The sequence below is a fragment of the Lagopus leucura genome, unplaced genomic scaffold (genome assembly GCF_019238085.1).
Source record: "Lagopus leucura isolate 7727_CA_CO unplaced genomic scaffold, USGS_WTPT01 Super-Scaffold_100001, whole genome shotgun sequence".
Classification (NCBI taxonomy): Eukaryota; Metazoa; Chordata; class Aves; order Galliformes; family Phasianidae; genus Lagopus; species Lagopus leucura.
The window spans coordinates 362,272-379,232 of NW_024962262.1; the positions used below are offsets into that span (position 1 = coordinate 362,272).

Here is a 16,961-nt window from a genome sequence, read left to right on the forward strand (position 1 = left end):
GTGGCTCTGCTGAGACACATACCAAGTTGTAACACCCTGTAACGCCCATGCTCCTGCCACGGAAGGTCTTCACTTTCCAGAAGCACATCTCGCCTGATGACGCCAGGACCTTCGCACACCACTCCTACACAGAAGCTGGTTACTCAGGTTATCAAGGAGCAAGGAAGGTTCCTCCTGCATAAGCTCACCGGTCAATCTGCAAACACATCGGTCACACGCCATTCATTCCCTCCTGTCTGCCCTAAGCTTTGTACTACAGTTTTACGTTTCCTGGTTGCAACGATCAGCTCAGAGCTCCACTCCAATCAGCTGGTAGTGTGCAGACACCACTACAGCTCCATTGGCACAAAATGCTGTAACAGAATGGGGAACCAGGCCCTTAGTTTTTAAAACTCAATTGTGGTCCTGCTGACTTCTGCAGCCAGTATTTTACCCACTGAATCCTTTTCCCTGTAGCTCACTCCTTGCTGAGTGTTTATCTATCTGAGTTTGGTCATTATTTTGTTAACACATGCACACAGTGTTCATTACTCTTAATAAACAATCTTTTATTCTGACATTTTAGAAGAGCTAATAGTCTGCATCAAAAATACTTCCACAAAAAAGAAAGGCAATCGAGGAAGTACTGTGGTCTACAGCTTTTCTAGAACCACACACCAATTTCCCTGATCATAGTAATTCTTCAGAATCCTCACACAGTCCAAGGATCTGCATGCTGCTTCCAGTTCCCCTTCACGGAACACGTGGTAATAGCGGTGGAAAACAGGACTGAGTTCTTGCGACTCCTTACAGCCAGCTGGAAACGATACTTCAACACTTGCCCCTTTCTTTTTGATGCCACCTTTCAAATGCCAGGGAACCAGCATATCCTGAGAGTGAAAGGAGGTCCGGTTGGTGTGGACAGGCAGCCTGGAGTCCACTACTTGCTTTGCAGCACAGCCTTTGTCCCCTGAGTCATCAAGGAGTCGGGCAGAACATGCTGAGCCTTGGCTGCTGCTATCAGGCTTTTGATCATCAGGCAGTCTCTGGGACATGCCAGTATTGCTTGCCTCCTTGTTTTTGCTGCCATGCTTTTCCTTGAGATATTTAGACTTCTGGTTTTTGTATTCTTGCTCCATTGCCCACACATAAATGAGTGCCATTCCACCAGGCTTTAGAAGCCGGGCTAGTTCACGGATAGCTGCCAGCCTTCTTTCCTATAAAGAAAAAGCAGAAGTGGGAAGCTGGTATGCAGATAAACAGAAAAGACAGGAGAACGGAACTGGCAGCACGTCTAAAACATATAATAAAGAGAAATTTTTTCCACTGGACAATATCCATTTCTGCTTACTATGTATGAGCCCACAATGCCGTACTCTAGATGATCACTGTGGTCCTTTTCAAGCCAGGCCATTCTATGATTCTACGAAATAACTCACAATATAGGCTGCTGTGCACAAAGTAAGCCGTTTTCCTGAACACAGCTCTCTTGCCTTTTGAAAATGGTGCTGTGCTGACCAGGTTTTCCTGGACTTTTCAGCCCAGTTGGAAATGACAGTCTCATCAATATAGATGATTGAGATCTTCAACTCTTTGAAAGGGTCGATAACAGCAGGACAAGGGGAAATGGTTTTCAGTTGAGGGAGGGGAGATTTAGGTTGGATGTCAGGGGGAAGTTCTTTACTAGGAGAGTGGTGAGGTGCTGGAACAGGCTGCCCAGAGAGGTTGTGGATGCCCCGTCCCTGGAGGTGTCCAAGGCCAGGTTGGATGGGGCCCTGGGCAGCCTGGTCTGGTATTAAATGGGGAGGTTGGTGGCCCTGCATGTGGCAGGGAGGGTTGGAGCTTTATGATCCTTGAGGTCCCTTCCAACCCGGGCCATTCTGTGATTCTACAGTGATCTAAAATTCTAGATTTAAATATAGAGTTTGTAGTTAAAGGATTTAAATTCACAGCTTCAACACAGGTCCTCTAATTACCTCAATTAAGATATGTCAGACTTTTCCAAAATAAGTCTGCTTCCTATTTTTTATACTGCATTTGGAAACATTCACTTCACTTCTGTAAGATGACACTATGGTATTATGGTTTTGTGGCCTAGAAGCTTGTTACAGCTGCACAGCTCCTGCCTGAAGCTTAGACAGCACGGAAATAAGGGAGCAAATGAGCAGTGTCCCCATTCTCTTCAGAATGAATCCACAGAACTAAAACCATGAAATCCGTTCAATATCAGAACCTGGAAATAACACATCTCCTGAATCCCAAAGCAAAGCCCACTTTCTCTGGAGTCACTAATTGTAGGCAGAACAAAAGGAAACAGAAACACCTAGAAAGTGCCAGGAGGAGCAAGTGTACCTGAGGGGGAGGAGGAGAATGTGAAGAGAATGTCTCAGAGGTAGCGTCAGTCCAACAGCTTAGTTCTGCTCTGACAACTGCTTAATAGCAAACACACACGTTTGATCTTCATTTCATATTGTTCTGCTTTGTTTCTGTGATCTCAATCTACTGAATTGTTTTGCTGCTTTTCTTAGTTTTGTTTCAAATATTAGTAGCTCTGCAGAGCAATGCAAGAGCACAGTGGAGCACAGAAATGGGTGACTTACTGCTGTTGAGAAATGGTGGATGACAGCAATAGAGATGCAGGCATCACAAGAACCACTCCGGATTGGCACTGATAGGGCATCACAGACAAAAGCCTGGGAACCTTTTTCTCCACAAATATCCACAAGGTTTTTGCTGCGATCACAGCCGATCTGTAACAGAAAGTGTTCCATTAAGCTTCTCGTAAGAAGGATAATCACAAGAGTGAAAAATGATTTTCACTTGATGTTTCCAGTAATAGAGTCATCACAGCCTCCTATCAAGGTAACACATTCTAGTTCAAAACAAAACCAAGAGCAAGCATGAAAAATAGCCTTAAGTAAGAGAAATATATGAGTCCCAGATATCAACAACAAGCAGAAAAAAATGTTTACTTAAAAGTGAAAGATAGCAGATTGGCTGCTCGCTCATCACAGCAGCTCAGTTTTGAACCAAGATAAGACAGAACAGCTCTCAGCATTTTTCAAAGCTGGCTCTGATGGTATCTTGAGATGAAAAAATAACAAGCGAAGAGATGAGCAAACCCAGCCCCGGTATTTTCAGATCCTTCCAGCTGCCACCATAACACAAGGACATTTTAAGCAGACAAATAACGAACTAAAAAATGCTGAATCTACAAGTATAAATGCCAAAGTGGTGACTCTGCACTACGTCACACAGCTTCACCAACCACGCGCCTTTCGTCATTGCAGTTCAGGTAAGCAAGTGCTTAGGTACAGTCCTTCTCAACCTCAGCACCAAAATGCACAGCAGGTTAAGCTTTCATATGCAGCACAACACAGTTTTCCAGGTTCCTGTCCAGCCCAAATGAAATGATCTCCAGAAACCATTTTGAAACTCTTCATCAGAAGTTCCTTTTTCCCTCTACCCAGTATCCAAGTCAAAGACTGTAAGAAAAAGCATCTAGAAAAAAGGGTGTTTTACACACTTGCAAAGAAACAATACATTCAAACTGATTAAGACCCTTCTATAAGGATAAAAGCAGTGATGCATACACCACCCTCATTTTTATGTCTGCCAAGCACACACAATATTCAAACCAAAATCCTGTTACAAAGTCATATACCAAACTCAGCCTGCATGAGAACATTAAATTTATTTTTGTTTTCAATGATCAGCAACAAACAGATAACCAAGAGCAGAGTCAGATTCCTAAGTAATTACTGCTGACAGCATTTATCTTATTCCACGCAGAAAGAATATTAAACCACCCCCGATGCAAGAAGTATAGCAGACTGCTCTAATTCATCAGCTCAGCAGAGATGACAGTATTGCCAAAATTAAAAACCTCTTTTGGAGCAATTGATAAAAATAAACATATTTTCCATTACATCTCCCAATTGTGTTAGTTAAAATTCTTTTAGCTTTCCATCTACCATCATAGCTTTGAAGAAAGCCAGGATTCTGTTCCAGATTTCCTGAAAGCTTCCTTGTAGAGACTTCCAGACACTTTGGATCCCAACTTTTGATCCAATTAAACTGTTCTGAAAGTGCCAAACTGAGAAGCCAAGATAACTTGCCACAAAACCAGCTCCACGTGTACATACACATTGTTCTGACAATTAGCTCTAAACAGACCTGAAAAGATCAATCCCAGTAGCACCTTTCTTCTCATTTATTTCTTGGCCTCTTCTTAGGGTTTACTGAAGCAAAGAGTGAACAAAAGAGGGAATTCTTGTTTACTTGGAAGTAAACAAATCCCATCATTTCACACTGGATACCAACTGAAGTGTCTTTCAATTACTCTCATCATGGAATGAATTTAGCTGACAACCTGCATGCTGGAGATTCCATGCCTCATTACCAGTGCCCTCCACTACTTCTGCAATTGAGACATCAGAATGCAGTATTTATTAAAGTCAAAGGACCTAATTTGATGCTGGCTGAAAAAGGAGGAAGACGAGTACTTGCAACTTCCATAAACTTTCCCAGAAATAATTGCTTGGGCCCCACACTTCTGTGGCAAAAACAGGTTGGACAGTGAAATTTAATCCTCCCCTCCAAAAATGACCTTGAAAAGGGCTGCACTGTATGCTAATGGAATTCAGTGAACTGCAAACAAGAACAAAGGCACCACTGCTAGAATGTGAATTCCTCATTTGCATCTAAATTATATCAAATAATTACGAAGTCAGGCTTACTTGTAATGTCATACTTGAAGTGAATCAACATCCAAAGCAAAAAGATTCCATTTTGCAAGGAAAATTGAGACCTTGAAATGGATGGATGTGAATGCACAGCTGCTCTGAGATAGATGAGGCACACCTCTATGTTGGTTTTGATATAAACACTGTAATAGGTGCTGCATATATATGCAGAAACGCTGAGCGTGGGGAGTCATCCCAAATCTGCCTGGTGCTGGAGCTAAGCAAATATAGCATCCTTACTGGAATTATCTTTGCACAATATTTTAAAAGAATTATAATCACTGTATTTCCACATTTTGTAGCTTACAAGAAACACACATTCACTCAAAACCAATTATCTACTGGTTTCAGCCTCTGAGAAAACAATAAGCTGGCAGCAAGCAGCTCATTTCAGTGGTGCAGTGCCAGCTCACATGTGGAAACCAAGACCATCTATGATTTTTATGAACATATAAAGCATATTTCAGAACAGGGTTGATGTCTCTAAGAATACATTTTCAGCAAGAGACAGAAACCTCAAACTCAACTTTTCCCAATTCTGTTACCTGATTTCTAATTCTGAAGCGTGAGTGAAGCTTTGATGTGATGATGCTGCATTTACAGAAAACAGTTCAAAGAAATGTTTTTAAATAGTTTTACTTTTTCTCTCTCCAATCAAATGTAATCAAACCATTATAAAATCTCAGAATATAACTATAATGCTTTAATTTTCACCAGTTCATATTGCTGATGCTTAGCATAGGGTACAGTATGATTTCTCTTCTAGAACAACGTAGAAAGGTAAAGGAATTAGCTCAGTTTCCAAAATGGAGAGGATCTTAACCTACAACACTCCTTGGTGAGCTGAGCTTTATATATTTTTAAGGTTTCACATTTCTTCTTATTTCTTGAGCCCTCTCTATCTTTAAATACACTATTCGCTGAGTTTTCCAAATCCAACTCATTGCTTCAGCCACCCAATTTCTTATTTATCTCACACAGCACAGCTGACTGTTCAGCTGAATCCACCTCTTAGCCAGTCCACCTCTCACCACGTTGCTTTGAATCTTTTAGCATCTCCCCAGAAGAAGGGATTTCAGGCACTAATTTTCATTGTATCTGAATAAACATTACCTGCATCCAATTCCTGTTTTTAAGCCAGGAAATGTGTATCAGCAAACCTTCAGATAAAAGAAAGAAGTATCAAAAAAGACTAAGATGAAAGGGAAAAGGAAAGAGAGAAAGAAAAGTAAAACTTGTAACGTATATGAATTTCCAGGAGCTCAGTATTGGGTTCCCTGGAATGAGATAACACAAGCACAGATCCCACCCTGATCTTCACCTCTGCCATCTCATCCAGGAGTAGTTAAACTAAATTTTGTAAATCTACTTGATGCAGTGGTATGGAACTGTTCATTAGGGGAAAAGAGCACTAGACAAATCACATGCTTTGTAATGGTACTGCAAATCTTGCAGGCTTAAATACAGATAGGTAAAGACAGGTCAGTGTTGCCCACTGTTACATATTTTCTTCCTACGTTATCTCACTATTACTAAACTCCATCTGGCTGAATGAGCTCATTTAAGTATCTGTGAACCTGACCGATGCAGCACATTAGAAAGTGATGAAAAAAAGTACATCTAATTCTGAAATCCAACCACCAAATGGAATGATATGGCTCCCTAGAGAATCACTGCAGCTATAATTAACGTCAGAGCCTCAAGGAACCCAATTACATTCCAGCACACATGAAGAAAAAAAGATACCAGCACAGACACTGCAAGACAAATCTCCCTGCTCCAGTTGGTCTGCCTGGCCTTCAGTACTCTTTTCCCGTAGTGTTTTCCCTCTCCATTCCATACAGTCAGGGTGCCTTCTGAGGTCTCTTCAGACCCAGATCCCCCACCATTTTAACGATTCCTACTCATTGGGAATAAAAGGGTAGGAAAGGCTCCTCTGCCTCACCCTTCAATTGCTAAAATATCCTGTGATCTGGCTCCAGGTAAACCTTCGCCAGCTGGTTTTATCCCTCCTGTTTTGACTTACTGCTAAGTCCATTAGGAACCTGCTCTCAAGCAACATGGATCCAGTATATATTTTATGCAACATTAATTCAGATCTTCACCATTCCTTCTCCCCAAACCCTGACAAAATATAGCTCCAGCTGATCTCAGTTCAGGACAGCAATGCAGAGAAGAGAGAGAGAAAAAAAAAAAAAAAAAAAAAAGGATATGAATGTCTGTATTAAAACAAACCATTAGGGCTCCTGTATTGCCACCATTTTTCTTCCTAGCAAAACTATTCTGGTGAGTAGAGTCACTTCTTTAAACACAAAGAAAAATATCTACCCAATGCTTTTTTCAGTTGTTACTAGATTTCTTACCAGTTTGTGCATTCAATTAGAAGTGGAAACCAGAAAACCGAAATGTCCTTCTGACTGAACTGAAATGTTCAGTGTCCTTCAGTCACACCTCAGCCCCACGCAGGGATGCTCCTATAGGGATTTGCACATCATCACACCTGCCCAGACACTGGAAACTGTAAAGACAGAGCTACAGCTCATAAAAATGGATAAGATACACTGGAATGCTGTCAACAGGCTCTGGAATGAAACCCTTGTGGTGCTTGTGTGTGGGAAAGACTGAAATATTGCATTCTATAGAATAAAAGTCCTGTTTATAGATATGGATGTTGAGCTTGAGAACACTGAAATATAAACTGCCAAAGCGATTCTTCCAAATGAAGTTGGATGGGAAGGGGATTGCATAAAAAAAACCCAACCAACCAAACAACCCTACAGACATTTCTCTTTTGCATTCTTTTCAACAATAAAAGAAAAGCTGAGAGTGACAGAGAAAGAAAAGTGATCTCAGACAACTGGTCTCAGATTCTTTCTCCAGTCTTTCCCTACCTCCATCAGAATGGATTCTATCTCTCTTGGACATTCTTAACCTGAATTTCTGTTTGTTACGAAGTTGCTGTCCTTATCTGTGTCACAATAATGCAGCCATTACAGAACTGTCATTTTCCTTGAATGTAGCTGGACTCATCACATCTCATCTACAGAACCTGAAGTAAAAATGACAGTATGGTGCACGGTTAAGATATTTTTGGACAGAGCTCATAGTATAAGGAGGTACCTTAACTTTGACCTACCATTACAGCTACACCTCGAATGCTGTGTATAAATGCAGACTAACCTCTGCAGCACATTACTTGCCCCCAGGTCCCTCTATCTGGTTTTCAGTATTCTGAGTATTTCTGAGCAAATGGTGTCCTGGGCTCCATCAGGAGAGGGGTGGCCAGCAGGGACAGGGAGGTGATTGTTCCCCTCTACTCTGCTCTTGTGAGGCCCCATCTGCAGTACTGTGTCCAGGTCTGGAGCCCCCAGTACAAAAAAAACAGGGAGCTGTTGGAGAGGGTCCAGAGGAGAGCCACAAAGATGATCAGGGGACTGGAGCACCTCCCCTATGAAGACAGGCTGAGGAAGCTGGGCTTGTTCAGCCTGGAGAAAAGAGGGCTGCGGGGTGACCTCATTGCAGCTTTTCAGTACCTAAAGGGAGCTTACAAACAGGAGGGCAATCAACTCTTTGAAAGGGTAGATAACAGCAGGACAAGGGGAAATGGTTTTCAGTTGAGGGAGGGAAGATTTAGGTTGGATGTTAGGGGGAAATTCTTTACTATGAGAGTGGTGAGGTGCTGGAACAGGCTGCCCAGAGAGGTTATGGATGCCCCGTCCCTGGAGGTGTTCAAGGCCAGGTTGGATGGGGCCCTGGGCAGCCTGGTCTGGTATGAAATGGGGAGGTTGGTGGCCCTGCATGTGGCAGGGGGTTGGAGATATGTGATCCTTGAGGTCCCTTCCAACCCTGGCCATTCTGTGATTCTGTGAAAAACCTATCACTGACATACAACATATACAACAACAATTTATCAAATTAATTCTATGACTGAATAACCTACATGAGGCCCTGGAAAATTTTTTCTTCTCTAGTTAAGTTTACTGATTTTTCTTGCAGCCAGGAGTGAAAGACTGAAACGTACTGAACATTAACAATTATTTTCAGCCTACAGCAGTCAGGCACAAACATGTCTGCTTATAAATCAGTTGGTTTTTTCCTAGCTTATAAGTGAGTAATGGAAATTAATGTACTACAAATACAGACAGGGCTGTAAATAACAACTTACGTTTTATAGCCATATAAAAATAGCAGGACAGAAACTTCTGTTTCTCTGTTGTAACATACAAACAAGTCTGACTTTTATTATTAATAATGAACACTTTGACTAACAAGAGATCCATCAGGCTTGAAAAATTCAAAGTGCTTCATAGAACAAACACAAAAGAATCAGACAATTCTGGAACAGAGGAGAGCATAACACACACCTCTCAAATATTTATTTTGGGAAAAAGAATAAAAAGTTTGATGTTGCAAAAAAGTCTTTGAAATATTTGCAATAAGAAAATGAAATATTTTGCTTTGTATTTGTATGTTCTTTATGTCCCCATAATAGGAAGGGAGACAAGCAAAAGTGGGCTGAGTCACAGATTGTGAGACAGGTAAGGTGATGATAACACACGAACAGTGTCATCAGGACTTGAAGCAAGGAAAAGCAGTGAGAAAGGTTCCCAATCTGAGCTGAAGTAGAGATTCCAGCAGGAATTCCGTCGGCATATTCATGTGGCCTATGCACAGATTCAGGTTGGAAAGCCAGACACTATCGCTCACAGATAAGCCGCGCCAGCAGTCCAGATGGAACTGCAGAGGATGTGTACAAAGAAGCACAGTCCATGGTGATTTCTGCAACCCCTACATTTCCCACTCACCAGCCAAGTCACACACCTGTTGGAAAAATTCAAACTGCTCTACTTTCCCGTCTAATAATCTCACTCTACAGCACTAGCAAAAAAGGCAAAAGGATCCATGACAATTATTCAATCCAATGCACCCATTACTCCTTTTTTATTAATATAGTCTAACTTGCAAAGCAAAAGTGGCTTTGAGAAAAAGGCTACTACACATAGCAAATGGATGTGGAAGCCTAACATAATTGGTAACTGATCTTCAGTCAGGCAACAGCTCCCTGCCCTTGGCACTTTTCCCACAACTGAAGCTCCAACATGCCACAACTGCAAGACACAATAAAAACTGGTACTGATGAAAACAAATGACAGTAGCTACTACTTACCATGTACAAATCCCTGTTGATGCCTAGATATTTCCCATTACCACAGCCAACATCAGCAACTACTGACCCTTCTGGCAGTGACCTGAGAAACTCAACAACCTGGGGCCACGGGCTGTGCCTGGTACTACTGAAGTGTGTGGCAATCTCTTCATACACCTTGTGTACATATTCCTGTTCCAGCTCTGAGGCCTCCATCTTACTGTGTGGAAATGATGGTTGTGCTTGTCTTTGCTGTCCTTTCTGGCTGTCACAGACAGATGGGTAAACTAGATGCAGCAACAGACACACAAACAAGAAAAAAATGTTAGCAAAGTCATCCTATACTGAATAAACATTTTAAGTAAAAGAAAACAAGAAGTAAATATTGAAATGCAATAAATGCTTCATTCCCTCCTTCATCTTTCAAAAACTGCAACATGGACCAAACTGCAAATGTGTTTGATGATTTTATAACAATCAATCTGGCCATGTGGTCAGACAGAGGCTGTCTATAAGTGATCAAGACAGGTCTGCTAGCAGGACACAAACGGATTTCAGTTCCACATAACTATTGAGCCATCTATCAACTATCATCTGCACTGTCCTAAGGCTCCATCACTGCAGATAAGCATGGCTTTATCATTACAGATTTGATTGCTTTTCCTTCCCTCACATATTTATTTTCACAAAACTACAGTTTTCCTCCAACGAAAAATGACCAGAACTGATAAGAACCTAACGAATAGTAGCTACTTCTATTATAGTTGATTAATCCAGGTGCCAGTAAAATCCAGGATTCCAGATTAATTGCCTGACTCTGGTAATGCACAAATGTCTTGCTACCCTGAGAAACTCCAGCAGCCATGCAGATGCAATCAATTCAAACCATACAGTACAGCTAACCACAAACTATTTACAAATAGCTACTAGGACTGCCAAAACTAACTAACAGGGCAAACTACTTTGTTCAAAACATGCTTACATACTGATGATATAGAAGTAACAATTTTGACTAGAAAAGCAACTCAAGACACTTACTGCAATTGCAAGAGCTTCTCCTCACTTTCCTAAATGTAAACGATGTCCTTGTTTCCCTTCGTTTCAGTGTTAAATCTCTAACATCAGCAGTGATTGTTCCAACTTTCTGTCCAAGTTCAGATGCTTGAATGACATCATATTTTCTGGGTGTAATCCTAAAACAAAGTCACATAAAATCAAAGATTGATTTAATTTGCATCAGAAAAAAAACAACCATTCATCTTTACAAGACAGCAATTCTTAAACACCGACAAGTGTGATTACAACAGACTATTTAATGTACTACTGCTTTTGTTTCCAGCTTATTATGTTTTAAAGGAGAAAAGAGGTACTGACACATAAACTAATGATGTTAATTAACGTGTTATTTAACTGAAAGGAATAACATTTTCTTTCCCTTCCTTTCTTTCCCTCAGTAAATGTGATTATTTTGTTAGGACTTAATCTGAAATATACTTCTTGAAGATGAAATACATTACTAAAGATGGTGGCTAAGGATTTAAAAGAATAGCATCAACTCGCTCTAAACTCGCAGATTGAAGTTTCTTGTTACAAAAAAAGCCTCTTCAATAAACTCTGCTTTACAACATAATTGCTTTTCTGTTTATTGACTAGACAAGATGCAAAGTCTGGAGCACATCGGAGATCTGCAAAAACGCTCATGGAGTAGCAAGATGCATTTTTTCTTTCTTGACCAAAAACTAGCAATCAAGCAAAGTGGGAACTGAGTTTCTTCAGCTACTTCTGGATTTGCCACAGACACTAAGGGAAAACAAAAAACTTTTATAATATTTATATAAATAAAAAATATATATAATATAATAAATTATTATAATACATAATATAATAATAATATATCACTATATTACTATATTATACTATTGTATTATATATTAATATATTATTAATATATTGTGTTATATATTATTATTCTATTGTATTATATATTATTATATTATGATTATAATGCATAAAATATTTATATAAACATTTATAATATCTAATAATTTTATGAAGATATTAACATTACAAAATGTACCAAAAATTCTGAATCACTTCAGAGTGGATCTCTTCCAAAGTTGACAAGAAGAAAATGTGAAAATAAAATGGCAAAACCAATACAAGAGAAGAGGTGCAGCTGCGCCCACATGTGGTTTCCCATCACTTGCACATGGGACAAAGTAGATACTTTTGGAACAAAATACAAACTCTTGAGGGAAATAGTTCAGCACTTCAAAGCTGTTACTGTCACACTGAAACATTTCCTGAGCTCAGTTCTCAAGGAGAGTAATGCAGAAATTTCCTCAAGGAAAAGAAAAAAAAGCCATCTCTAAGGAACGGTCGCCTCAGTGAAGCCTCTTTGGAGCTGCTGACTTCAAAGTACTTGATTCCCAGCAGGACAAACTCTCACTATAAAAGTGACTTCTATATTGGTTAGCTGAGTTTAACCTGTAAGAAAAGATTCCGTGACTCTAACCCTCATAGGTTCAACTAAAATGGAGGGGAAAAAAAGTCTCTTGCATCTTTTAATAAAGCAGAGCCAACAGTCACAATCCTCACTCGTAGTGGAACTTTTCTGCGGGTTACACCAAACTGCTGATCAGGGCCTGTATTAAGCAAGCAAAAGAACTATCTGAATGATGAGAAAGCAGCCACGCCAGCACTTGTTCTTTGTCATCCCTTTTGTCAGGGAAGTTGGTCTTTAATCCAATCATAGAGAAAGACTGGGGTCCCTCCTGCTTGAAGGTCTTAAAGCAGCACATTGATTGTCTGTGTAGTCGTGTAGTTCTTGTACAAAGAAGACAGAGCAGCCTCAGGTATAGAAATCACCCCTAGAGGCAGCTATGGGAAGGATGGGATCTAATAAAGAATTGCCCTGTCCAGCTAATGAAACTATGATGAAATAATCAGTTAATGATAGTCGAGATTCCACTGACAGCTGAACTTCAAGCCCAAAGTTTGTAGATTTTTTACTGGTTTTACTGTTCACATAAACTCATATTTGTACTTGCAGCAGTAAGCTGTGCATACTAGGAGCTAATATTTTCAGACATAGCCTTTTTCCAGGTTCCTTTCAACCTACATGATTCTCCTTTTGTCCATGCTACAAGTAAGTTCAGCCTCTTATCCAGTGTTCTAAGAATAAGACTCTCAATGTCAGAAATAAAATACTATCATTTTCGTTGGACAGAGTTGTTTAATTTTTGGATGGAAAAACACCGTTCCTGATGCTGTCACAATAATTAATACTAGTTACATAATTAAAACTAGTTCTACTTTCACCTATGAGACATAAAAAGCACACATCCTCTGGTCTACCTGATGATTTCTTAACCTTATGTTTCTTTCAGATACACGTTATCAGAAAGGTTAGAATGAAAATGCTTTTCATGAGCACTTTGTTAACAGGGTTAAAGTGAAGTCCCTGTTTCTTTTTGCATCCAAATGTACACAACAGAAGTATTTCCAGAGTTATTCCAAAAACGAACCTTTTGCTCTTTAATTTGACATCTGAGGAATAGATAAAAGACATCAGAAATGATCTTAAAACCATTCTGATGCAAGTGAAGTAACTACGCTTCCTTGCTGGTTGATCAATCTTACTGATTGCAATGGCACATTTCGCTAGCATCAAGACAAGCTTGCTCTTTACTGGCAAGCTCTGCAATCCTACTGTTATCTCTCTTCTCCTTAGTTTCAGAAGATGTCCATTTACCAACAAGGTACAACAGTGAAGATATGATCTGAGAAATACCTGATGTTGCAACTACAGGTACCTAAAAGATAAAGAATTGGAAAAAGGAAGACAAAAAGTATTTCCTACTCTGAAATACAGAGATCTCAATACTAATTTACCCTAGTTGACTATGACCAACTACTGCTTCTGAAAACATTTACCATACAGAAAAGCTATTTTTAGGAAAAGCAAACAAGGAGAGGGAGTGGGAATACATGAGTAAAAAGACTGGAGATCTTCATTACAAACATAGCTTGCATCCTTGGTTTTCAAAACACAATCATCATTGAAGGTAAAAGTGAATTAAGCACTGGTCTCAGTCTAGTTCTTAATAGGCAGGTATACCACCCCAAACCAAACGGGCTGGCAATCACTGCAAGTGGAATGTGTGCATTATCTGTCCCTCTCCCACAGGTTTGGCTGCCCGGGTGCAGGGCCAGCTTGGGAAGAGCAGAGCTAGTGGTCTTGGAGAAAGATCTTGAGAAGCAAGCCGAAATCTCAACGAGGGCTGACTCTCCTTCCCCCAGAAGCTGCTTTTAAGTGGAGGCTGTCCTGCTGCGCCATGCCCAACCCACAGCCCGGGTGTGCAGCTGTCTGTGCGTGCCATAGCCCTGCTGATCCAGGCCTGGACCCTTGGCTGATGTCCCCACATGGCCTCAGCCTGCCCTACAATATGGCCAATGGGACACACAGATGGAGCCAACCTGATTGCTCCCCTGCGCCACTCCAGGCCAGCAAGGTCACTTATGTGAAAACTGAACACTGTTTCCAGAGTTGTAGATAACCCTCCCAGAAAAGGCAGATGCTATTTGACAGAACTGAGTAAGAAGCTTATAATGCTGAGATCCATCTCTAGTCTTGTACACTAAAAAACAAAGGACTTCACTGCCCTGAATGATGCACATCAGGAATATCAGCTGCTTTTTACAGTTATTTAATGTAATGAGCAACTACACAGGTGGTGTAAGTGCTCTACAAAAATGAACAATGTGCAGGCCATTGGGGAGTTCACATTCACTCTTCTTCACTATAGAAAATAACCAGTAAAATTAAAAGGCAGAAAATTTGTCAATAATAGGATTTGGTCTTTTATTTACAAAATGTAATTAGTCTCTCCAATTTACTGCTGTAATCAGTGATTCTTTGGGTTGAACAATGGAAAAAACATTTATTGGGGGCATTTCTGTGCAATAGGAGGATTTACATATTCTTCTGAAGTAAACTACTGTCACTCAAACCTTGCCAAGTTTTTAGCCTTTTGACATTAGCACTCCTTTGTAAGGACTTCCCTGCGGTGCGTGATTCAAAAATCTGATTTAAACTGTACAATAAGCAAAGCCTCAAGAAACATTTCAAGAATTCTCTTTTCCAGGATCCCAAACCTGTTCACTACAAAGCAGCCTTATCAGTAGTTGACATGGTCCTAAAGCAACAGGAAGAAGCCCAGGAAAACTCATTCCCCTTTGTGACACTAAAGCCTTCTATGCAGGAGAAGTCACTCTCCTAAACCAACCCTTTTTCAAAGGTTTTGGCATATGTGACTGTATGGGAGCTGTCGAGTCATGGCCTGAACCACTGAGGAAAGGACTGGGTCAGCTGTGGGAGCACAGGTGAAAGCAACTCAGCTGTGTGACCGGAAGGAGGCAGGCTCCACCCATCCTGGATCCCATTTAAGGACTGACTGCCACTGGGGAAGGATTCCTTTCTGGAGATCTCTCCTTTGTGGAGTCTTTTATCGCAAGCCTGAATCTTCAAATGCAGATGAGCATTCCTTCTCTGTTTGTTACTTTTCATTTCTCCACAGTATTCTTTCCAATTCTAACACCACAATATTTTTTCCAACTGTAACAGTGATTCGGCAGGAAAAACTGTGGGCTGAAAAGAGGATAAAGAAATGAAGCTAATTCCAGTGCAATAATTCCTTGCCACCTTAGAGGACTTTCACACTGTGAGAAGTGCAAGGGACTTCTGAGTGAAACAACTTGTGAGAGCTGCAGCTCAGGGATTGACAACTAGCTTCCTAAAATCCCCGATTTTCCATTGTAATCTGAGTAGCACCTGGACAAGGAGGAAATTTGTCTAATTATCTCAAAACCTCATTGATTTCTTTCAGAGTAATTTTCAATACAGAATACTGTTGACAAAGCAAATAAACAACATACATTCTCCTTCATTATGAGTAGACAGGGGCTCTCACACATACCCATGTGTCCACAAGTATCTGGATTCACCAGTCATCACCAACAAGCTGCGTCGAGGCAGCATAACTGCCACTGTGTGGCCATCAGGGTGTTTGAAATCCATCACAATCTAAAAGGAAAAAAAAACACCAGCCACCAATGAGCATGACTTACAGAGCATCGCGTATTAGCTAGGCATTCTCAAGTCCTACCTCTGTGTGATAACCAAGATATTGTCACAAAACAGCTGCGTATTTCCTAGGAAAGCAAAAGCCTTTGTCCCTATACTGCATTCTTGATATCTCTTCCTTTCAGCAGTGTGTTCAAAAATCTGAGACAACCACAAAACCTGCATATATAAATACATTCATATATATATACACACTTATTTTAATATTACAAATAATTTAAATACCAAAATAGTTCATTTTGTTTCTGCAGTAATAGCTTCCTTCACAAGAACACGGGAGCACTGTTAAATCTATGTATCTGTGATATAGGAAGGAATGATTCTCACTCAACTAAATGCAACTACATAAAGAGAGATCGTTTGCTATAACTCAAGCACCTCCTAGTTAGGCAGCTGGGCTAAGGCATTCAACTACTGCCTTTTTGTGAGATTTATCCAGAGAGAGACAAGCATCTCCACAGGGTGATTCATCCTCCTCTATAACGCAGTTAACTGATGTGGATGAAATGCCTATCCGTTCACAATTAACTCAGAGTAGATGCATAATGTTTAGGTAACCAGTATTAGGAGAGATAAATCATTTCTAACCCATCCAGATTCTTAGAGGTTTGCAGCACAAGGAGTCTCCCAAGATCCTGGCTCACATGCCAACTACCAGAGCAGCCTTTTCTCATTTGCCACCTGGCCTCTAACCACAGCAATGTACTGAGGTAATGCTTTCAGCTTCAATTCAATTTCACAGCCCAGATGGCAGTGCTACATTCTGCTTGGGCTACAAATGTTATCCTTTTACATCTCCCAAATGAGATAAATTCTTTCTGTAGAAAATAAGGATCAGGTTCTTTCAGCAAGCCAAAGGGCTTAAGGAAGACATAGCAAGAGAAAGAAAGGGAGAAAGGGAGAAAGGGAGAAAGGGAGAAAGGGAGAAAGGGAGAAAGGGAGAAAG

At 40.5% G+C, this 16,961-nt stretch overlaps 1 protein-coding gene across 6 annotated transcripts in view; it reads right to left on the reverse strand.

Annotated features, from left to right (window-relative positions):
* Window positions 1–527: 527 nt before the first annotated feature.
* The window catches only part of ALKBH8 (alkB homolog 8, tRNA methyltransferase), a 47,695-nt gene continuing 31,261 nt past the window's right edge, over window positions 528–16,961 (reverse strand). For all 6 annotated transcript variants that reach the window (XM_042868224.1, XM_042868225.1, XM_042868228.1 and 3 more), the window contains 5 exons: window positions 15,849–15,955; window positions 10,909–11,063; window positions 9,892–10,157; window positions 2,580–2,729; window positions 528–1,196 (listed from right to left, as the gene is read on the reverse strand). In XM_042868224.1, the coding sequence (XP_042724158.1) occupies window positions 633–1,196; window positions 2,580–2,729; window positions 9,892–10,157; window positions 10,909–11,063; window positions 15,849–15,955 (1,242 nt within the window). In that variant the 3' untranslated portion in view covers window positions 528–632. The remainder of the gene's footprint in view (window positions 1,197–2,579; window positions 2,730–9,891; window positions 10,158–10,908; window positions 11,064–15,848; window positions 15,956–16,961) is intronic.